We start from the raw sequence: 21,793 nt of genomic DNA on the forward strand, positions 1-21,793 counted from the left end.
AGCTATTATTATGTATGTCAATGTAACGTGTCAAAGGACAAAGGAAGAATGGCTTGCTCGAGATAAATGATTCAGAAAGTCATCCCACAAGCTCTTTGACAACCGGAAAAGATGGACAACTCCTTCACAGGAACCATTAACAGAATGTCAAGAAACGATGTTTATTATTTGTCAAGTTGGACAGAAGGAAGATGCACTTTTCCTTCTATTGGCGTTCATTCACACACTGCTCATCTTCATTGGCACAATTCACACTTTCCCAAAAAAAAAGAACAGTATTTGCTCCTCCACAAAAGCAAAAAAAGTCACAAGGTTTTGACACAAGTGTAAAAGCCATCAGTTTTAAACCAGCCAACCAATAACAAAAAATAAAAAAGCTGCTCTGGATCCTCAATTGATATAAATAATGCATTCCTTAACGCTTATCAGATGAATTTAAATAAATGGAAAGCAACTGTGCAGAGACGAATAGGAATATTACGGACACCAGAAGAGGATTAAAAAACAAACACACGGAATAAAAAACAGCATTTAAATCTAAATGCCACAGTCAAAATATGCCCCAAAGTTAAAAAGAAAACACTCATGATACAAAAGTTCCGCTTCAAACCGAAGAGTACTAGACGTGAAATATTGAAGAAAAAAGTCACAAGTTCATCTCCTAATAAGATCTTAGGTTTTAGGCAGTGCAACATTTTAAAGCAGTTTTGGCACTACGTTTATTACTATGTGGGGAATTGGTTATTTAGCGCCCCCTTCAGGGGAATTGCAATGTTTCTCGTCCATACACGCCTTCAGGTGGACTACAGATCAATTCGGTGATGAATGTTTTGAATCGTTGAAGATTTGATTGCAATTAAAACTAATAAAGAACACGTCAAGCGATATTTTCTTGCTCAGACTCGAATGTTCTTTACTAGCAGCACTATTTTCAGCAGCAAACCTTGGAAATCATATTTGGGAATGACTTTCCCTAAAAAAAAAAGATTATGGGCAGTTGGGAAAATTCCTGAAGCAGAGATGCCGAGTTAATGTTCCAAAAAAAATCTTCGAGATGGACGAGGGATGGATCCGATTCCATCTTAGCATAATTGATGCGGCATTTTCCCGGTGGGTGTGGTCACAGCACACAGGAAATGGTCACCTTGGTGGTGGAGAAAGGCATGTCCTCTGTTGAGGACAAAGTTTACTTTGAAATCAAGTGTGTGGCATTCAAGTCTTTAATTGATGTACTATCTTTTTTTTTAAGTCATTGTTTAAAATTTCAACAAATGAGTTGGCATCCACAACTTCAAAATGAAAGTCACGTTATAATCCAACTTCACTCATTGACGTCCAAATAAATGTCAAATAAAAAAAAACCATGACCACTGACCTCTGTCCTTCAGTGTGTTGACGTAAGCGTCCATGAATTCTTTCTCCCTTCCGTCCTTCGGCTCCTCACCGCCGTCTTCCGTCGTCTTGCCGCAGGCGGGACTGTCGTACAGACGGATGAACCTCAAAACACACACACACGCGTGAACGTCATTTCCCTGTCCATAAAAGTCTCCGGTGTGTGTTTGCGCGCACGTACTTGATGCCCGGGTTGTTGCAGAGACGCGTGGGTACACAAACCAGCGGGTCGCCACTAACCACGATCATTTTGAGCGTGGCGATGTTGGTGAGGCTGTGAGGAAGATACGAAATGCGGTTCTTGTGCACGAACAACGTCTCCAGCTCCTTCAGCCTGACACAGACACACAAAGTGAAACCAACCAAAGACCACACGGACTCACAAAAATTAAAACAAACACGTGCTCGCGACCTATCCATGTCCTCTGGCAGGTCGATGAGTCGATTGCCGCTGAGGTCGAGAAACTGTAGCGAGCTCATCCTGAGAGCGCACACGGGGATCGATCCAAACTCGTTCTCCGCGATGTCCAGGTGAGCCAGGTGCTTCAGAGAGCTCAGCTGCAAACACATGATGATTATTATCGCGTATGTTTCCACGCCAATGAGAGCCACGACGAGCAGGGATGCGGGAGACCTCGAAAGGCAGCTCAGAGAGGTTGCGGTTTCCAGCCAGCTCCAGCCGTTCCAGGCTGAGGCACATCCCCAGCTGGACGGGAACGCGGGACAGTCGGTTGTAGCTGATGTTGAGCCAGCGCAAGTGGGACAGTTTTCCTGGCAAAGGAGGCCAAGTTGAGACGGACGAAGACCCAGACCCCCGGCCCGGGGATCCTCACCGATGTCAGGAGGCAGCAGGGCCAGTTTGTTCTTGGAGAGTTCCAAAACCCTCAGCAGGCTGAAGGATGCTAAATAGTCAGGAAGCTTCTGGATTTTGGTGCCACTCACGTGCCACTCCAGCAAAAACGTCTTCCACTCCAGATCTTTTGGCAAATCCTGAGCATATCAGAGTTGGGTTTTGTCCTGCCATCATTACATTGACTTGTGCTTTAGAGATGTGCTGCAAACATTGGTGCAATCAGATATGAAATGAAGACCCTGGCAAGGTGCTGCTGCAGGCCTGGCTGCCACCCAGATGGAAGAGGAGAAGCTAGCGCTTGCAAAAAAAAAAAAAAAAACGCGTACAAAACTTGCACTAAACGAGTCACTCTTTTGGCGAGTTTTGCTTGCCTCTCTTCTTGGAAGTTCCCCAATTTCAAACTTAACATCCTGCTGCTTTCTACGATAACCTCAAGTCCGTTTTCTCTTTTTGTGTCGTTTTTATCTTTCTCGAATTTGTCGAATTAAGTGACAAGCTTGAGCTTCACTCACCTTCCACTGCTCCCCGGACAGACGAAAGGACAAGGCGCTCTCTTGGCTTGCATCGCTGTCGGCCAAAACATCTGAAAGCACAGCAGAACATGTGTCCCTGCTTGAGGACGACTAATCTGTTTACTAATCTGTTTACTAATCTGTAATTTACCTGTGCGTGTGTCGCGCGCAGGCGTTGGCGGATCGTCGTTGAGCTGGTGACGTTGATGCGTGTCGAGCGTCCGGCAATAGAGGCGATACTGCCACCGTTGTTCGATCCTGCGCATACATACGCACGTCGGACCTTAAGTCATCTTTCAAATCACATTTGCGCAAGTTAGACGGGACGTTTTGCGAGAACGTTGAAAATGAAAAGGCGTTAGTGAGACTCGACGATCGATTATCTGACTTGGGGAGTGCGCTCCTCTCTTTTCTTTGCTGCTCTTTCTTCTCCCGCTGCCGATGCTTCCTGGCGCGTGATTCCCAAACGCTAAGCAACCGCGAGACGTCACAGGCTGCCATCGCGCCGCACTTCATCTCGCTTGCTGGAAGAAAGAAACAGAACAGAATAGGGGGAGAAAAAAAACAACTTGTGAAATTTCTTAACCTCTGATGTTTTGCTGCTGCACAACCTGCACGTTCATAGCAAGTGCGTCAGAGAGTTATTTGTAGCAGACGGCGGAGTCTTGTCACCCGACACCGTCGAGTCTCGGCAGTGTTTTGAAAACGTGCGCTCGCGAACGGCACGTCACACGCTACGGAAAGAAGAGAACCAAGACAAGGACTTTTTCACCTGACTTTTCTTGTATTTTCTCTTCAAGCACCAAGATGGCGCCCGAGCACTTCAGAGTTCGCAATGGGTTTTGTATTTGTTTTCAAAATTTTGTTTCAATTTGAAAAGCGCAATGAGCAATGGTCATCTGAAAATTCGACAGTTCATTCATTATTAATTTTATCTATGTATTTGCTCGATTATGTATCGTTATCGATGTGTTGTCTGTGTTTCTGTATCTAAATGCCAGCTCCTGAAGTTTCCCCCTGGGGATCAATAAAGTATCTATATCTACCTATCCATCTTAAGCACGCCAGTGCACAGTGAATTGCTGAACAGCCATTTGGATCTTCATCAACTTGAACGAGATTGGATTGCAAGAGAATTTTTGATGACACTTCCCCCTACCAAGTTGACTTACAAGAGATTTCAAAGTTTTGAATGAATGTTTAATTACTTTCGGATCAAAGATGGCCCCTTTCCACCCGTGGTAGTTTGATTACTTTGCAATAAAAAAGTTTTGTCCATGTGAGGAACATCCTTTGACTGTAGCAATCGTCCTCCATGTTTCTTGCAGTCTTTCCATATCATCCTAATTGTATCCGTAGATCGCTGAAGCAAACCTAAAGGCGCGCGTTAATTAGACCTTCAGTACATAGCCAGCAGGGGGAGCTTACAGGACAAGATAAAAAAAAAACAACAACAGTGGAGTCATCAAGGCCATGTTTTAATTTCTTGTCGATCGAAAACCCTTTGAGCAGAGCGTTAAATGCAAACCATACATTGAGAGGCATAGTCACAAATGCAGCAACAAGTTTGGAATTGTTACAAAAACCAAAATGGAAATAAAGAGGAAATGAGTTGTTCCATTATGAGCTGGAATGTGAAATGACAAGCTGACGGCAGGAGGAGGGGAAGAAGGGAGTGGGGTCTCAGAGTTGTCCGCAGTCCTGGATGACCAACTTGGAGGAGGTCTTCCCACTGCCGGAGCCTTTCGCCTCCATTTGCTTGACAATGTCACCGCCCTCCACCACGCTGCCGAAGACCACGTGCTTACCGTCCAGCCTGAGGGCCAACACACACACACACACACAATCATCAGGTTTTAGGTTCTTGTTGCTTTTGTTTCATCTGACAGTTCCAAAACGATAATCCGATCAAGGGACTACAGAACGGCACTTTTACGTCTTTGGGAGCAAACTGGCATCAGTCTCACCAGGTGGTTTTGGCGGTGCAGATGAAAAACTGAGAGCCATTAGTGTTGGGTCCCGCGTTTGCCATGGACAAGATTCCGCTTCCTGTGTGCTTCAGGGTGAAGTTCTCATCAGCAAACTTGTTCCCGTAGATGGACTTTCCCCCGGTTCCGTTATGATTGGTGAAGTCTCCACCCTGTTGGCGCAGGTGAACTTGAAGCCTCCATGACCTTTCCACACCAAGCACCCCGGGGGTGCTTGGCAACGTTCAAAGATGCGGCTTTGACGACTCACCTGGCACATGAACTGCGGAATGACGCGGTGGAAGGTGCTACCCTTGTAGCCAAAACCTTTCTCGCCCGTGCACAAGGCGCGGAAGTTCTCCGCCGTCTTGGGAACCACGTCGGCGCGTAGCTGAAAACAAAAAGTAAAAGCATTCGGTACAAACTCGTTTGGGTGGACAATTCCTTTAAAAAAAAAAACAACAACAAAAAAACCAAAACAGCTTGACACCACAGTCGTTCCTAACCTGCCCAATCAACGTAAAGATAGTTCAACATGAGAACTTCACCAGTTCAAGAACATGGCAATTACTTGCGTTTCAGGCACCACTTCGATGGACCGCAGTTGCTTTTGGCCCGTCGAGTGTCGATGAAGGACCAGAGCCCCACCGATGAGAACCAAACCTTAAACTGGAGCAATGAGGAAGTCAAAATGCTTGACTCTAGGCCTGAAGGAGATCCAACATTGTCACGGGCAAACCAGGGGCGGTGGGAGCAGCATCAAAAGGAGTAGAAAGACGCAGAAGGAGGCCAGGCTCGGCCTGACCAGACGTTTTAGAAGGAGGGAATCAGAAAGAAAAGAAAGAGGCACATGCGTGCCATTTTTTGCACGCGTGTATGGGGGAGGGGTCTCGGCGTTTGGGCTGACGATCCAAAGACCGAAGTCCTGCAACAGAATTCGAGGGTGGTGTAGCACTTCTGGATAAGTCGTCCGTCCCGTATAAACAACTGCTGGTGTTTTTCTGTTCCAAGCAGAGCGATCTGAAGTAAAAGCAGCATGCCCCCCCCCAGCTGCTCCCCACCAGGAGCAGGAAAATCACAAGTCGGTCTTGGCAGACAACCACGTCGCCGTCGCCATCCTCCCTGCAACCATCACCATCCACCACTGTGCGTGAAGCGCCGCCAAGTTCTCCCACCCAGGCAAAGCCACTTGCACCACACAAAATACAACCATGTGGACAAAACAACACACTTAGCAACATGGCATTACAAATAAAACTAATGTCAATGGTAACCCTTCAGAGGAAGGGGAAGAGGTGAAAAAAAAAAAAAAGAGGCTGATGTGCTTGTGAAATAGACAGCCTCAGTAGTCTTGTGCTTTAAAGTTGCAAGCAAATGTAGCAGTTTGAAAAACTAAAGACATGCTGTGGAGTCATTTTTAATACAAAAATGGCAAAAAAACATTTCTAGGGTTTGGCATTTAGATGGAGTAATACAAAAAAATTAGCCATTCTCTATCAAAAAAAAATAACACAAAGGCCAAAAGAGCGATTCACAAGAGCGTTTGGACTTGTGTAACGCGGGTACAAAGGGAAGCCCTACTCTCCCCGCCCCCTCCCCCGCCCCGGCATGGAAGTTTCCAGAAGGCACAAGTGTCGCAGTCCCGCCGCGCAGCCATCTTGCTTCCAAGTCACGAGGGACAACCGAGCTTGGGTTTGGCCATAGTCTGCCTCATGGCCGGGACGTCCCGTAGTTTGCCTCCGGACCGGGACGTCCCGTTCCTTCTTCCCTCAGCGGGCACGAGCCGAGCGGCCGGCCAACAAAAGGCGTCCCCGCAGCATTGCTAAGTTAGCATTAGCCGTGAGCGAGCAAGAGCCGGAAATCGGAACTCAATAGTCCATACCAGTACCCCGAGCGGACTCGCAATCCCGGCTGACCACAGTCATTGTGAGACTACAACTTTGACTGCCCGCATAAAAAGGAACGCCTAGTTTTCTGCGCTATGTTACTCTGCGACTTGACTCCAATCCGCCCTCAACACTTGCTGGTTTAGTTTATACATGAACGCGCACGTGAATTTTCACGGGGTGAACAACGTTTACAGTACCAGAGTCCCGCCTCCTAAACGGTGTTCTTTATTTGAGCTAAATTGTCGCAAATCGGAGTGTATAAATCGAAGTTCAAGAGTCTAAAGCGGTGACTGCGTGACATGCATTCGTTAGATGCTTAACTAAGAGTAAGCGTTTGCCATAAAGACAAAAACGTGGAAAACGTATAACATTCCATCCATTCATCAAATCGGTATCAATAAAGTAATTGTCAAATTGAAAATGCTTAGCTGGTCTCCTAAATACACACTCATCCACACAGTCCATTTTTGACAACGGTGTGTCACAACAGTGTGTGTCAACAGCAATCGTGTAAAATCATCGTGTGTGTGTGTGTGTGTGTGTGTGTGTGCACGAACTACTCAAGCACTGACTGGCCCCGTGCTGGAGGGCCGTTGATCGAAGCAAACGGACGTCTGCGACGCACGCGGTGCGGTTCGCTCGTTAACTCCGCCTATGACTCATCGATCTCGGCGCGCAAGGCGAACGTTGCAACGGCTCAAAGACAAGCAAGGCCGCCGGGGAAGCTGACGGCGGAGCGACGAGCTGACCGACGGCCAACCGCACGTCCCCGGGCTAACCCCCAGACGGTCCCCGGCTGTCTCAAGGCAAGCGCGGGGCCCCACGTTCAACCGACGCTTAGCGAAGGAAGAACACACAAAGGAAGCGCGTAAGAGCCGCACCCCGCGCCTGAAGTAGGCCAACATACCTCCATCACCACGCGGCCAAGAGGCGCGCCGTCGGAGGTGATGTCGAAGAACACTCTTGGATTGGCCATGGCTGCGGCAGTCGCTGCTTTGCTTCCGAGCTTTTTCTTCAAGACGCGATGAATGACAAGTAACTGAGAAAGATGGCCGACCGTCGGCAAACCTTATATAAAAGGCCAGTGGGTGACGATATTTCAATTGGGCCAATGGTGAGCGGTGACGATGTTTGGCTGGCGGACACTGTGGCCAATTAGGAGGCAGTTAACTGTGAACGCTCGCCAAGTGCCCTTTTCTGATTGGCCAGTTTACTCTGCGATGCGTTAGGTTTAACATCGGGGCGGGCCTATTGAGCAAAAGATTTCAAACGTGCACTCAAAGGCTCGCCCCGCCACCGAACGGCAAATCTCACGTTCAAAGCAGAGCGCGACTCGCTTGATTGACGGCCTGCGTGCCCAATCGTGAATAGAACGGGATGGGCGAACGTCACGACCCGCAGTCTGCGCGCGCTCCCGATGTTGCGAGGGCCCGGGGCGGCTGGAAATGGAATGCGCGGTCACGCGGATAGGGCGCGGTCATCTACGCGAAGAAAAAAACCCCCAAAATACATTGTACTGTCAAAGTAGCTTGACGTTTATTAAGTTTTACAAGTGTCATGTCACCGGAAGGCAACATTTCTTCGGCTGCTTTGAACCCCTTCAAACCAGCACATTGACTCCACACGACAACAAAATGGAGGCCATGTAAATATGGTCACAGCATGCCATATCAATTGAATAAAGTTGTTGCCAAGTGATCACAGCAAGGTTAGGGATCAATTTCAGGAAAAGCCCGGTCGGGCCTGCAAAAACAAAAGGGGAAAGGAGGGGACGCAATGTGGACATGGCGCAAGATTGCCTTCCAAAAACGTCTGGACCTTCCAACACAAGGCACGTGATGATTCTGAATCCATGCGACATCTTTTTGCCCCGCTGCTGCCGCCGAGGGACTTTAAAAAAATTTTTTTTTATGAGGATCTTCAAAGAAAGTGTCTGCTGAAGCGACCGCTGCCTATTTTTGACCTTTCTGGTCATCTCTTCTCATCTTGCGCTTCTGCCATCTCGGGGCGCCACTCACTGTCATGATGCGACAGCAGCAATCTGGCTACGTTTTGTCATGAACACACACTGACACCAACATCACTTTTTCAAATCACCTGTTGGGACATATCTTCTGAAAAATCTGGAATATGCTCGCTTGGCGAGCGGGAGCAGAAAAGTGAGCAAGCGCCAGACTTGACTGTGGTCGATTCACCGGGATTTGATCTTTAGGCGGCAGTGTACAATTTGCTGGTTTAGAAAGGCAAACGTGAGTCTTGAGTTTTTCCTTGCCTTCCTGGATCAGGGGATGTCGAGAATAATTGTCAACCGTGGCCATGTTAAGTCCTTTGAGACGGGTTTGTAATTAAGGGCTAGAGAAATACATTTGAATTTGACTCGTCATTTTCTTTGATATGCAACCATCATGTGCTCCCGGGGTGGCTGTGAACCAAAGAGCAACATCATGGCAATCGGCTGATGCAAATCAAGAAGCAAGAAACAAGGGACCATCTGCTCGACTTTGTTTTTTTCGATATGCTGTGCAGCTGGGACCAACGTTGTTTTACACAAAAGTGTAAAGACACCTTGTGGAGTACATAAAGAAATCTTTATTAAATGAAGAGAAGCGATGAAGAGAACTTGGCGGCTCCCCTCTAGGAAAATAAATACATGATCTTTTCTTGTTGTTCACGTCAAAGCTCAACTCTCCTTTGGCACCGCCGCTCGGCGCAAAAACAATCTCCAGCGTTGCCAAGCTGAAGGCTAAATAGCTGCGCCGCTAACAATGTGGAAAAGAAAGCAAAAGTCGCCGGTTGGTTTCGTCGCCATTTTTGATCAAACCAAATGTATTTTTGTTTTGGGGTGACCACAAAAAAAGCCTAACAACTTGTTCAGAAAAGCCTAGAGAGGGGGAGGGGGCACTGCTGGGAAAACCCATACGCTGAAAGTGACTTCTGATTGGCAAAGTCAGAGAAAATAAAACAAAAATCAACAGTTTGGAGTTTCGCTCTTTGGGTGTGTGCGTGTGGGGTAATGCGGGAGTCAGGTGTTAAGAGTCCATTCCATCCGCTGTGGGAACACATGAAGTCAGTCTACTGCTGGTCCTGAAAGGCGTCCAGACCAAAGGCGCTGTCCAACAAACGGCGTAGCTCCAGAAGGTGAGTGTTCTTGTTACCCGTAGCCGGCGCGGCGGCGGGGCCACGACCGGCGTACCTAACAGACAGAGGGGAGAGGAGGGGTTAGGCAAACAAACAAGATAAAGGGGGTTGGGCGGGCTGCACTGACCAGACGGGCTTGGCCCTCTGGATGGTGGTCCTGATGCGAGGTTTGACGTAGTCGTAGTAGCCTTGGTTCTTGTGCTCCTCCTGGCACCACACTAGGTCGGCGTTGGCAAAGCGCTTCGACTCCGCCTCCACTTGGTCGAACGGGAACGGAGACAACTGGACGTACAGCACAGGCAGGGTCATCAACGGGGGAGTCCACTTTCAACACCGACACGAGATGATTCAACTGCTAAACGCCACTAAAGCGTCACTTGTCCAGGGGTGCAGCGAGAAGCTGCCTTCCAAAAGCCATCTGCTCCAGCCGGACGATTGCTCTCCCGATTACCTGCTCGATCCGCGCGATGGCGACCGTGGCTTCCATCTCGCGGTTCTTCCTCTCCTTGGTGAGTTCGTAGTAAACTTTGCCCGTGCAGAAGATTAACCTCTTGACCTCCTCGGGACGCTGGGCTGCCACGCCCTCCTCGGGGATCAACCTCTTGAATTCGCTTCCTTCCGGTGCAAATGACGAAGGTTATACAAGCGTGTGCGTGCGTGCGAGTGAGTGAGTGAGTGCAAACCTGGCAGCATCTCGTCAAAACTGGACCTGGCTTCTGGGTGGCGCAGCAGCGACTTGGGAGTGAACACAATCAGCTAAGGACACAAAGAAGAGATGTCAAGTTGGCGGCCAACCTCACAGAGTCCCGCACGCGCTTGCGTCTCACCGGCTTCCTGAAGGGCAGCAGGATCTGCCGGCGGATGACGTGGAAATAATTGGCCGGATTGGAGCAGTTGACCACAATCCAATTGCAGTCATACAACTGACGCACGGCAAAGTCGTCGCTCAGCGTCTGGGGAGCGGAGCGCACCGTTGGGACAACAAGAGGAACACGCAGGCGAGCCGAGGCGTCATGGCCATCTCTTACGGGCATGATGTCGGGGTCGTCGTTGCACATCTGGAGGAACCTCTCCGGGCGAGCCGAAGAATGTTCGGGACCCTGAAGTATGACGTCGCGAGAGAGACAAAGAGAACATCATCAGGTTCACGCCGCTCGGCCATCATTCTCTTTCACACGCACATGCGGCGGACAAGACGCCGCACTCACCATGCCCTCCATGCCGTGCGGCAGCAGCAGCACGATGCCGTTCTGCCGGACCCACTTGGCCTGGCCGGGGCAAATGAACTGGTCGATGATGCACTGCGCCGTGTTGTGGAAGTCGCCAAACTGCGCCTCCCACAGGATCAGCGCATTGGGGCTGGCCATGGCGAATCCCAGCTCGAAGCCTGAATACCAGCAAGCTCGGGTCACTCGGAGGAAGGGGTTGGGGGCGCGGCGGGCAAACGGGGACTCACCCAGGACACCGTACTCTGACAGGGAGCTGTTGCAGACGGTGTAGGGCGCCTGGTCTGGGGCCAGGTGGTTCATGGGGATGCAGGTCCTCTTGTCCACGTTCTGATCGTGGAGGACGTGATGTCGGTGGCTGCAAAAACGCAGGTGCACACGGGCTCAAGAGTGGACACGCCTCGGGAAAAATTTGTAAGATGCGCAGCGTTGGTCAAAAGCTCCAGGGGTGCGAAGGCAAAGTTCAACTTGGGAGTGCTCAAGCGCCTGGAGGTGGACACGAGCGGCGACCCACCTAAAGGTGCCCCGCTCCACGTCCTGGCCCGACAGGCGCACGTGGATGCCTTCCTTCAGCAGAGAGCCGAAGGCCATGTACTCCCCCAGGGCCCAGTCCACCGTTCGCTGACCGACCATCGCCGCGCGACCCTTCAGGATGCGGCTCAGACCTGCACAGGGGACATCACACACGTCATATGCCAGTTAGATGAGATGGGCAGACGGTGACAGACGGAGAGCTTAGGGAAACGTTAGCCACGGACGGATACTCCGTCGAGTTAACGTTCCTGTGAGATGTCAACAAAAGCTGAAGGGGAAAGTGCGGCCGTGCGGTTGAGACGCGACCTCCGTGGATGGTGAAGTCCTCCACGGGGACAGAAGAGGCCACTTGTCCGATGTGGTTAAGGTTCTCCTCGGTCAATCCGGTGGAGGGGCAGCTCATGGACTTGGGCTGGCCATCGAGCGTGAAGAAACCTGCGCGCAAACGCACAAGCGGTTGTTGACATGGCTTCAGACGGCATCAGAGCGCTCCCTGCAGCGTACCGGGCCACGGCGAGTCCAGCCAGTGCTTGATGTGCAGGATCTTCTCATCCTTGGAGCGAGCGTGGGCCTCCTCGCAGATCTTGTCGTACTTGGCGATCTCCTCCTGCGCACGGGTCAACAATGACTTGACAGGCTTCGGATGTGAGAATATGAGAACAGGAGCGGCAGCCAAACTGCAAACAGCTCCTTCCATCCCATCAACCGGGAGGTCCGCTCAATGCCATATCGGAATGAGGCACACTTTTTGAAGCCCGAGCTAGCTGCGCCGTAGCATGTCAACGTCTATCCAAAGCGAGCAAATTACATCCCCGCCCGCATTCTTTCTTACCTCGTACTCCTGTCGGCTGACGCTCCCGTCTGCGATGAGCTTCTCGGCGTACTTGAGCAGGACGGGTTTCTGCTTCTTGATTTGCTTGTACATGAGCGGCTGCGTGAACATGGGCTCGTCCATCTCGTTGTGGCCCATGCGCCGGTAGCACACTAGGTCCACCACCACGTCCTTGTGGAAGGTGGCTCGCCACTCTGCCGCCACCTTGCACACGTAGATGACCGCCTCCGGGTCGTCAGCGTTGACGTGAAAGATGGGAGCGTTGACCACGCGTGCCACGTCCGTCGGGTACGGTGACGAGCGAGCCATGCGCGGGTCCGTGGTGAAGCCGATCTAGGCAAGGGTTGATTTGCAAGTCACTTTGTGAAAATGTCCTCTTCCTGACTTTGTGGCTCGATATCGGCTCTTAAAACTGTTTTTTTTTAAATTTAGGCTTCATTTTGTTTCTCCACGCCAAGTGCCAGTTCGTCCGGTGGTGGGGCTTACCTGGTTGTTGACCACCACATGCACGGTGCCGTGCGTGGTGTAGGACGGCAGGTCAGACAGATGGAAGGTCTCGTATACGATGCCCTGACCGGCGAAGGCGGCGTCTCCGTGGATGAGGATTGACATCACCTGAACGCAGGGCGCCCGGCGTCAGGATCCGGGTGGCGGTCCGGCCGGTCCGGCGCAACTCACCCGGTTGCCGTCGTCGTCCCCGCAATAAAACTGCTCGGCCTTGGTCTTCCCCTGCACCACCGGGTCGGCCGCCTCCAGGTGCGAGGGGTTAGCCACCAGGGACAAGGTGATGTTGCGGTCGGTCACGCGGTTGATCCTGCGGTGGTACATGCCCAGGTGGTACTTGACGTCCCCGGAACCCTGAGGACAGAAACCCTCAGGAGGCGGGCGCAACTGCAGCCGGTGCCGGACAGAAGCCAAGACCTCGCTACCTCGTCTGCCGCTTCCAGCTTCGAGTCAAACTGACAGAAGATCTGCTCCAGTTCTTTGCGGATCACGTTGGCCAAAACGTTAAGACGGCCCCTGGCCGACGGAAGACGACAAAAATGTCATTTCAGGGCGGGCCAGATCGATTGAGACGAATGATCACAAAATCCAACATTGCACCAAAGATATTTTCTCTCTCTCTCTGTCTCGTGCGTTGGTTACCTATGAGGCATGCCCATGATGACGTACTCCACCCCGCTCCCGGACGACATGTCGATGATGGTCTTGAGAGCCGGGATGAGAGACTCGCATCCCTCCAGGCCGAAGCGCTTCTCGGCCGACCACTTCTTCTGCAAGAACTCCTCGAACCTGCGCCGCACACGCACAACCCGTCGACGCGCGTTCTTGCTTGCGGCTTTATTTTTCTTCTACCCTTTGGGCGCTACCTGGTGGACCGCACCATACGGGCCAGCAGAGTCCTCTTCTCCTCCAGGCTGAACTGCATGACGCCCGGCGTCTCAAACTTTTGCCGGATCCACTGACACTGCTCCAGGTCGTTGATGAACATGAACTCCACGCCGATGTGCTGACAGTACGCCATCTGAGAAGGTTGACGCACTGCGCGTCAAAAGGGGCTTTCGAAAAAGCCGCGACCAGGCTATGACTCAAACACCCATCGGCAAATGACGCGTAAAAACGGCCGCGATGTCCCAATCGCAGAAATGAAGCCAGTCAATCATTTATTTGGGATCAGTCTCTGAAAAGGTGGCCACGAGGGAGCAAGCGCCGGGCACTTTTAAATTTTCCACATAGCGACGTCACAATTCTGCCAAAGTGAGTTTGATTGATAAAGCTAACAAAGTTGATCCTTTGTCTAGTCGGAAGATTTTTTCTGAAAACGTGTCTGCGTGGAAGTCACGGAGTTGTGCCCCACCGTGATCTTGTCATTTGATTGTGGCATCGCAACATCATGACGCCCCCCCTTGTGCTGGCATTAACACTGCGTACGTACCTCCAGTCGTCGGATGATATCCTTCAAGGGCAGAGCGCTCTCGGATCCTCCAATGAAGGTGGTGGTGGGAAGCCTGAAGACCTTCTCCAGATCTGACTCGTCCAAGCCATAGAAGCCTACGCGGTGGGAGACAGAGTGGCAGGTGATGAGCGTGCCAAAGAGGTCAAAAGAAGCGCCACTGATGGCTGAAGGCGCAGACGGCCCGGACAAGTGTGGGTAGAACGGTCGCCGCTCCAAGTTCATCGACCTTAATTTGTCGTCCGGCGCCCTCGCTTCCTTCAATCATCAGCGGCGCACGGATTTGAGCGGTCGCTGAAGATGACGACATCATCACGTCCCGGGGAGGGAAGACGCGATGTCCTGCATGCAAATGCCACACCACCGCTTTTGGAGGACACGCTTGTACCGACGGCTAAGGTCTCCAAAGCCACGCAACAGGACAGAAAAGACCAGCACGGATGGAGGGGGATGGGGGGGGGGGCGCTTGAAAGACAGGTGACACTTGGGTAGCTTCAGTGAGAATTAAGTGTCAGGCGGCAGTTAGGTGAGCACCCAAGGTAGCAGCTGTTCCACGACATTCCAGAGAGAGGGGACACGAGTTCTCGTGGCACTTGGGCTGAGTTGAGTGAAGCGCCCGCCGTTTAACAGGCAGGCTGTCCGGCGGCGCATCAGCCGCAGGTAAGGTGGCGCTTGAGTGACAGCTCTCCGGGAATGGAGGGAAGCAATAAGGGGACTGTTAAGCCGCACTTTGGATGAGTTGAGGCCACGGGAAGAAGCTCAGCGATATGTTCTTAAGGCGCCATTTCATGCCAGGTAAGTGACCGGCAGAAAATAACATCAGAAGTCCAGTGTAATCAAAAGATGGCCAAATCGGAGCCATGCTTCAGCTATGTGCTTTTCTGATGCACCCGCCCGATCACTCGCGGAGCAGGAAGGAACCAAAGCGCCAGCGGAAAGGGGCACAACGTCAAATATGACGAGGATGAGGAGGTCGTTGGGCTGTTGACGGCGCCGCTAGGTGGCGGTGAGCTAAGTGATGGTTTTGAGTGGCCAGGTGGCGGCTAGCAAATTGTCGTTGGGTGGAGTTTAGTACTAGCCAGCAGTTAGGCGGTATCGAGTTGACGCCAGTCGGGCTACTGATATTTATCCGGGTGATGATGAAGAGCGATCTGTGTGATGCGGAAGATAGAAGGGGAAACAATTGTTTAGTTGTGCGTGGCCGTCGGGCAACTGGATGGAGGGAAGGCTTTGGATGCTCTCCCTCTTGACGACGTGGATAAGCTGGGGCCTGTCAACCAAGTAGGAAGCCGGAATGGTTCAGAGCCTTCCTCCCAAAATACCACAGAGGTTCCGCATGCAGCGCGGCACGGCGCAGCCTCCGTTGGGCTCACCTCATGGCAAGTGTGGATCGCCGCCGACTCCTGCTGGGATCGGACATGTTCCAAACGGGACAAACACCTTCTGCTCACGCCTGACCGCCATCTCACCTTCAATCTCAGTTCAAAACGCGACACACATTCAGCAGTAGCGGCTAGACGCTAACCAGGCCAACTACACGCACAGCAGAACACACGACACAGCAAGATGGGAACCAATTGAACGCCATTGGATCCGATTCGATGTGTGCAGTACCTAATGAAGTGGTTGGGGGTGTGTGTATGTGTGTGTACTGCAAGAATGACTTTCAGCTGCTATGGAGAAAACGGCAAACATCTGTGCGCGGTGCGCACACAAGCTAGCAACGCTACGCTACACCAGCGCTGCTTTTCGTACCTCCGACCGTGAGGAGTTTCAGCCGATCCTTGACTGCGTCTGGGCGGGGAACAGCACAGGAGGGAAAGAGCCGGAAAAGTTAGTCATCTACAACCTGCTTCCACACCGCAACCGACAGCCACCAAAGTAGCAGCAGCTAGCTCAGCAGCTCACAAAGGGTCCCGGATGCCAGTGATGTTGCCTCCCGGCACGGGCGGCATGCCCGAGTCAAAGGGGGGGAGGGCTGGGGCTAACTCGCATTCAACCTTAGCCGGACAGCTAAGCGAGGCTAAAGCTAATTAGTGGTTAGTCACGCGAGGCAACACACTGCGGCATGACGAAAACAGACTTCAAACGGCGGTTCTCAAACCCAGGTCCTTGAGGAGACAAAAGCCGGCGGCAAATAGCCAGACCCTGACCTGTGGAGCTTTTGGTCATTCCCATGGAAGTTGTCTGGTGAACGGTTCTCACTCGCTCGCGCACTGCATCAGAGCCGCCCAACCTTTGGATTGGTGTTCCACAATGCTACGCATTATGAGGGGCCCCAAACTTTTGGGAAGAAACCCTGATTTAGAAGCCACGTCACCAATCATCTTGTTTGTCATCAACCAAAGCCAACATGTTCAGCAGCAAGACAACGGTTCTCCTCGCTGCCACACAGCTGGAACGGAGGCCAAAAGGTGACCAGCACTGTGGACCTTGAGACTCCTACAAGACACCTGCTGGCTCCAAACATTCCAGACCTTTCAGAGTTTACAACCACGGTGAGGAGAAGAGTGGTACTCCTGAAGATCAAGAAGGTTTTAAAAGCGACTGAGCGGGGGTGTGGGGGTGAATTTGGGAGGGGGGGGGGGGTCGACCATTGGCGAAAGGGTTGGTGTTGGGGCCGCCAAGCGAGGCAGAGCATAAGCAGTCTGTGGAGCCGTTCCGGTTCCTCACCCAGCTTGTCGGAGGACGTGATAATGTCAGTGGGCACGCACGAGTCCAGATCAGCGTCCATGATGCCGAGCGGGTCCAACTGGGCCACCTGGTGACCGCGAATCTACAGGGGAACGAGGACAGAGCCCACCCGGGACAGGAGGAAGAGGAGGAGGACGGAGGACAGTGAAGCCAAGTAAGGAAACGCGTGGACGAGCACGAGTAGGAGAGGGGAAAGCAAATAGGAAGTTGTGCAGGAGAGAACACGGTGGCAAAACAAGCAAACACAACCAAGAGGAGGAAGAGAAGCAAGAGGAAGAGGAAGAGGAGGGTGGGTGGGTGGGTGGGTGGGACGGAAAAGCCACATTAACACAACAAGCACCAAGCGCTTTCGTCTTTTGCTCACCCACATCCTGGAAGCCACTATTGACGGGAGCGTCATCAAAATTCACACAGCTGATGCCCAGCGGGTCCAAATGGGCATTGTGATGACCCATCACCTACACACAGACACACACACACGTCCACGTGCACACACAACAGTTACACTGGAACCTCTAAAGGTTTCATTCCAACTCATTTTGGTCACCATTTAGCGGAAAAGGGCCTTGGAATGCTCGGAAAGCGAGCCATTTGGAACTTTGACTTTGACCTCCCTCTCGTCTATTTTCGACACAGCTGATTGGACTTGGATTTGGAAGCTTGGCCGGCCGGAGCTGTGACATTTTCAAACGAATACTCAACCAGCTCCACTTGGCGAAAGCTAAGCCAAATTGGGCTTTGCTGGCTCTGCATTTGGTTGCCTTGTACTTGGGAACCATCTCGCGAATGTAAAATTGTCAGACTAAGTAGCGAACGTCGGGGTGCTTGTGTGGCCTTCTACTGCATGCGCCACGTTCACAAATCTGCTTTAGAGGTGCTTCTTCGACAGAGTACGACCCACAAATTTAATTGCGGGTACCAATATAATGAGCAACATTAAAATAATAATTAGAAAAGCAGAGGCTACATTCATAGAAATGTAATATAACAAGGAAAAAGATCATCAACCTTTTTAGCAATCAAGCCCACATTATTACTTGATAGACTTGCAATTATAGTACATAAATTCTTACTCTCGCAAGCAAAAGAAATGATCTGATGGAAAAATGCCACCACAGGTTGAACGATAATAAAGCCCAAATAGTACAACACACACACACGCGCACAAACACTTACATACATATCATATATAAAACTACAATCTGTAAGTAAAAAATTTAAAAAAAGACAAGAGGGAAAAAGTATTCATTTACACACCGCTAGAGGGAGCCAGCATAGCACACTGTCAATCCCCCGCTGTGCTAATTCGGTGTAAATGGGAGGGGGCCGCTTGATGGATAACTTCTTTTCAGGGAAAATCCAAACCAATTGTTATTTCAAATCACTGGTGACTGGATTTGTCGCACGTCACTCTTTTTATTTATTTAAGAAAGTCGCCGAATGGATCGCGAAAGAGGCCAAATATAGCGACAAAGGAATCCTGGTTTTGTGGCAAACACTGTTTTCCAGCCACAATCGTCATGGGGTGAGAGAGCTGGGCCCCCTCCCCAAACAAGCCCATTTGAAGGCTTGCCAAACACGGAAACGGAAATTCTGACTCGATAACTTCTTCACGTGTGCGTGAGGCGCATCCCGGGAGAGACCGCCCGCGTCCGAGGGAGGTCACGGGGGTCAGTCGCCGGTCATTGCGACCGTGTCATAGCCAATTTGAAAACTTATTGAATATGAACAATATCAAAATGAGTTAGGTTTTAAATAAATATTTGTATTTGATAAAATACTACTTTATTAGCTATAGTTAATTACAAAGGTATATTATTAATAATCATAAAAATGACATGTATTCATTGTTTTTCATTCACGAGTGGATTAATTTTACGACAAATATTTTCTACATATACACTCATAGTTCAACAAGTATTTGATTCAATCACGGGTTAAACTACGAATAGGATGAAAGAGAGCAGTGAAAGCCAGATGAATGAGAACAAATCAAAGAAAAGTGGAATACCTGATAGGCACGGATGAGAGACTGCACGGCTAGGTGGTCCTCCACCAGCTTCTCCACGTTGGGCCGGGCTCCCACCAGGGAGGAGAGCTGAGGGGCGACCGACAGGCCCAGAGGGGACTGGTAGGCGGCACCGGGCGGGGCGCCGGCGTTAGCGTTGCGGAAAAACACATCCCACGACTAGACAGGAACAAGGAGACAAGAGGCGCTCAAAAAAAAAAGTCCTTCGAGTGCCAGAAAGGAGCTAGCTAAAAAATAATAATAATGTCGAGATGGCGATATTGACCCCTGACATGCCATTATCTTTTCTGATGGACTCGTAACCTTCAACTTAATTTGACTCGTGGGATGTCAACGTAAATGTGCATTGACATACAACAGTTGAACATTTTGAAGGTTAATTACAATTAATTACCCGGGAATACATTGAGTTTGCTTATTTTTCAGCATGGAAAAAATGTCCATTTTCATTAGCTAGGTAGATCTTGCGATATTCAACAGCCAGAAGTGCAGATTTTTGCAATATCGTGCAGCTGAACAAGAAAAAGAGGCGGAGTTAGAGGATGGAAAACACCGCCGTCATCCTTCGGAGGCAAATATTGCCCACAACACGACACGTGCCCGTTAGCTGCTAGCGCTTAGCACCTAGTGGTCGAAAGAATGAAGAACAAGACTGGACCAGAGTCGCACTGAGCAACATTTCCAAAGGGTGGAGCGTCCTTCAGCACGACTCAAACTTCCCCTTTCCAGTGAGGAAGAATGAAATGAGTCATCTGCGAAGGAGCACCACATAGGCCAGCGGATGGTATCGGCTTTCACTTTGCTTGTCGTCAACATTCGCAAACACGCCCTGAGATTCCTCATCCTGTTGTTGCCCCCCCCAAAAAAAACCCACCTCGGTTGTCCTCATCAAACTTTGTCAAAATGAATCCCGCCACAGAGAAAAACAAAAACAGCTGCGAAAGCACACCACTAGTGAAAGCGACAACGGCGGACAAGCACCAACACTTGGACGGCAGTCAGCCACGTGAGCGTGACCCTTAAGCTCTCAAGGGTTGGGCTGGTGAGGATGATCAAAGGTGAATTCACCTCATTGGCCGCGCAAAGATTTTATGATGGCTTATTTCCGTGACTTGTTGGTGCTGCTCACCTTGTGAACACTCTTGGGGTTCTCCAGCCAGGCAAAGTACATCTCCTCCACATAGTTGGAACTAGTCCCGTTCAGGAAGGGCTCTGAGGCCACGGGCGCCGCGTAGCACCTTACGGGCCCAGATGTCTTAGCGCCCGCCACGGGCCGCCGCGGGCCGGCAGTCCGAGCCGCCTGAGAGGCGCCGAGCGGGCGCAAGCGCGCCGCGCAAGTCCTTAAGCGAAGCATCGTTCCTGCAGTCCTTCTGAAGCTGGCGCACACGTGGCGGCAACAGCAGTGACGGTGAAGTTGACAACGATGGCGTTCGATCCGACGGCAAAAAACGAAAAACAGACCAGGTGTCCTCAAGGTGGACGGTAACTTTCCACTGGGGCCTTCCGCCAATCAGATCGTGGGAAAAAAATCACAACTGTTCAAACACAAAAGCAGATTTTCACATTCTTACTCTCATTTACAATGTCTGACAAAACGCTGCTACATTGAAGTTTTATCTTTAGGGCTGAATACTTCACTATGTTACCGCGTTTGTGTTTATTCCCTCCAAAAAGTAAGCAAGCAAATGGTTGAGATGATTCTTTTTATTTCCAGCCAACGGCACTCAAATTGTGAAATATCATGTCATGAGTCAAACTAAATGACACACAGTATATCAAAATTCGTTGTCAAAATGGTTTGTCGTTTGGATTTGAAATACTCCGTTTACTCAGCAGCTAACTTTGGAATGGACCAACAGGAGAAGAGAAGCTGACAGAACAAGCTTTTGACCTTGTTCCTCCTTTAGCCCCGCCCTCCAACAATCTCTGCACTCCCAATTGGCCGGCGTGTCGAAATCCCGCCTAAAAATAGACTCGGCTCGTTTTTTACTGAACAGGGCGCATGTCGATCATCGTCGACATTGGGTCCTCTCCCCAAATAGTCAATCCGAGCAAGCCCTCTACCTTGCGAAAACAATGTTCAACACGCAGAGAGGGTGACGCAAAGCAAACGAATAACACGTTCACAATGTCGCTTACAAACACTTGGACGGCCGCGTGACTAGCATGGTAGCTAACCGCTTATATAATTTGCTTGCTAGCTACTACCTTTGACTTTTTTTTTTTTTTGTGGTTGCCGGGGGTCAACACTGTGCGAGCCGGTACAGCAAAATTGCGCCCAGTACACAAAAAGACGCGAGGTTCACACATAAACACGCTCATTTGCAAGCACTGGTAGTGTTAAAAGTCACATTTTAGTGCAGTGTCAAGGTTGCTTCTCCGTCGATAGCGCGTATGCTAACTGGCTAACATGTTCGGCTAACGAGTCACTCGGGCTTTGTCGGACTCAAATTCCGCAAAGATTTGCCGAGTAAAAAGTAGACTGCAAGCGGGCTCGGGTCTGTAGAGTGCTCTCGGTGGCCAGTGAGCCGGCTTACTCACCCCGAGAAACGCAGAGGAGAGCCTTGCTTGTCTGCCGGCTACCCGGACGCCCTTCGACGCTCCCGGATTGTGAATGACAGCTCGACCGAGGTCCCGGCAAGCCTGGAAGTGAGGCCCAAGCGGAAGTGGCGTGAGCGACGACGTCATGACGCACTCAAAGCGCAGGACCAACTACTTTTTTTTTTGTTATCCAAATGTAATGTAATATCGGTTAAGACTGGGTAATGCTAGC

At 50.7% G+C, this 21,793-nt stretch overlaps 3 protein-coding genes across 7 annotated transcripts; all 3 read right to left on the reverse strand.

Moving 5' to 3' along the window:
• Positions 1-136: 136 nt before the first annotated feature.
• lrrc2 (leucine rich repeat containing 2) lies at positions 137-3,449 on the reverse strand. Of its 3 annotated transcripts, none has more exons than XM_085908715.1 (9): positions 3,146-3,449; positions 2,909-3,015; positions 2,758-2,828; positions 2,226-2,382; positions 2,027-2,163; positions 1,805-1,950; positions 1,574-1,726; positions 1,376-1,497; positions 137-1,170 (listed from the first exon to the last, which is right to left on the reverse strand). In XM_085908715.1, the coding sequence occupies exons 1-9, from the start codon at positions 3,271-3,273 to the stop codon at positions 1,121-1,123; spliced, it is 1,071 nt and encodes a 356-aa protein (XP_085764841.1). In that variant the 5' UTR covers positions 3,274-3,449; the 3' UTR covers positions 137-1,120. The 3 variants fall into 3 exon arrangements, with proteins under 3 accessions (XP_085764841.1, XP_085764839.1, XP_085764842.1); XM_085908713.1 differs by having other exon boundaries at positions 1,574-1,950; positions 3,146-3,281; positions 3,369-3,385; XM_085908716.1 differs by having other exon boundaries at positions 1,574-1,950; positions 2,909-3,050; positions 3,146-3,291.
• A 765-nt stretch (positions 3,450-4,214) lies between these two features.
• Positions 4,215-7,690, reverse strand: LOC147058290 (peptidyl-prolyl cis-trans isomerase-like). The gene is made up of 4 exons (XM_085908717.1): positions 7,521-7,690; positions 4,996-5,115; positions 4,725-4,897; positions 4,215-4,573 (listed from the first exon to the last, which is right to left on the reverse strand). Exons 1-4 carry the CDS (start codon positions 7,587-7,589, stop codon positions 4,441-4,443), a joined length of 495 nt encoding a protein of 164 aa, XP_085764843.1. The 5' UTR covers positions 7,590-7,690; the 3' UTR covers positions 4,215-4,440.
• Positions 7,691-9,179: 1,489 nt separating this feature from the next.
• LOC147058291 (2-oxoglutarate dehydrogenase complex component E1) lies at positions 9,180-21,699 on the reverse strand. Of its 3 annotated transcripts, XM_085908710.1 has the most exons (23): positions 21,562-21,699; positions 20,150-20,555; positions 19,003-19,179; positions 17,360-17,449; positions 16,971-17,073; positions 14,280-14,395; positions 13,714-13,868; positions 13,490-13,636; positions 13,273-13,363; positions 13,022-13,201; positions 12,830-12,958; positions 12,344-12,676; positions 12,016-12,118; positions 11,818-11,946; positions 11,492-11,642; positions 11,208-11,335; positions 10,960-11,138; positions 10,780-10,851; positions 10,579-10,704; positions 10,435-10,507; positions 10,203-10,366; positions 9,879-10,033; positions 9,180-9,806 (listed from the first exon to the last, which is right to left on the reverse strand). In XM_085908710.1, exons 2-23 carry the CDS (start codon positions 20,372-20,374, stop codon positions 9,686-9,688), a joined length of 3,147 nt encoding a protein of 1,048 aa, XP_085764836.1. In that variant the 5' UTR covers positions 20,375-20,555; positions 21,562-21,699; the 3' UTR covers positions 9,180-9,685. The 3 variants fall into 3 exon arrangements, with proteins under 3 accessions (XP_085764836.1, XP_085764837.1, XP_085764838.1); XM_085908711.1 differs by lacking the exon at positions 17,360-17,449; XM_085908712.1 differs by lacking the exon at positions 16,971-17,073 and having other exon boundaries at positions 17,356-17,449.
• Between the last annotated feature and the right edge of the window lie 94 nt (positions 21,700-21,793).

Source organism: Syngnathus leptorhynchus, chromosome 4, assembly GCF_054491065.1.
Source record: "Syngnathus leptorhynchus isolate UIUO chromosome 4, UIUO_Slep, whole genome shotgun sequence".
Taxonomy (NCBI): Eukaryota; Metazoa; Chordata; class Actinopteri; order Syngnathiformes; family Syngnathidae; genus Syngnathus; species Syngnathus leptorhynchus.

Excerpts from the sequence above, each read along its gene's own strand:
- lrrc2 (XM_085908713.1), bottom strand. The coding sequence starts at position 3,273 with ATGAAGTGCGGCGCGATGGCAGCCTGTGACGTCTCGCGGTTGCTTAGC. Across the intron at positions 3,016-3,145 it reads GAGAGGAGCGCACTCCCCAA|GATCGAACAACGGTGGCAGT; the intron begins GTCAGATAATCG and ends ATGTATGCGCAG. Across the intron at positions 1,951-2,026 it reads TCTCTGAGCTGCCTTTCGAG|CTGAGCTCTCTGAAGCACCT; the intron begins GTCTCCCGCATC and ends ATGTGTTTGCAG.
- LOC147058290 (XM_085908717.1), bottom strand. The coding sequence starts at position 7,589 with ATGGCCAATCCAAGAGTGTTCTTCGACATCACCTCCGACGGCGCGCCT. Across the intron at positions 5,116-7,520 it reads TTGGCCGCGTGGTGATGGAG|CTACGCGCCGACGTGGTTCC; the intron begins GTATGTTGGCCT and ends TTTTGTTTTCAG. Across the intron at positions 4,898-4,995 it reads TTCCGCAGTTCATGTGCCAG|GGTGGAGACTTCACCAATCA; the intron begins GTGAGTCGTCAA and ends CTGCGCCAACAG.
- LOC147058291 (XM_085908710.1), bottom strand. The coding sequence starts at position 20,374 with ATGCTTCGCTTAAGGACTTGCGCGGCGCGCTTGCGCCCGCTCGGCGCC. Across the intron at positions 17,074-17,359 it reads TCAATAGTGGCTTCCAGGAT|ATTCGCGGTCACCAGGTGGC; the intron begins GTGGGTGAGCAA and ends GTTCCCCTGTAG. Across the intron at positions 13,869-14,279 it reads ATATCATCCGACGACTGGAG|ATGGCGTACTGTCAGCACAT; the intron begins GTACGTACGCAG and ends CAACCTTCTCAG.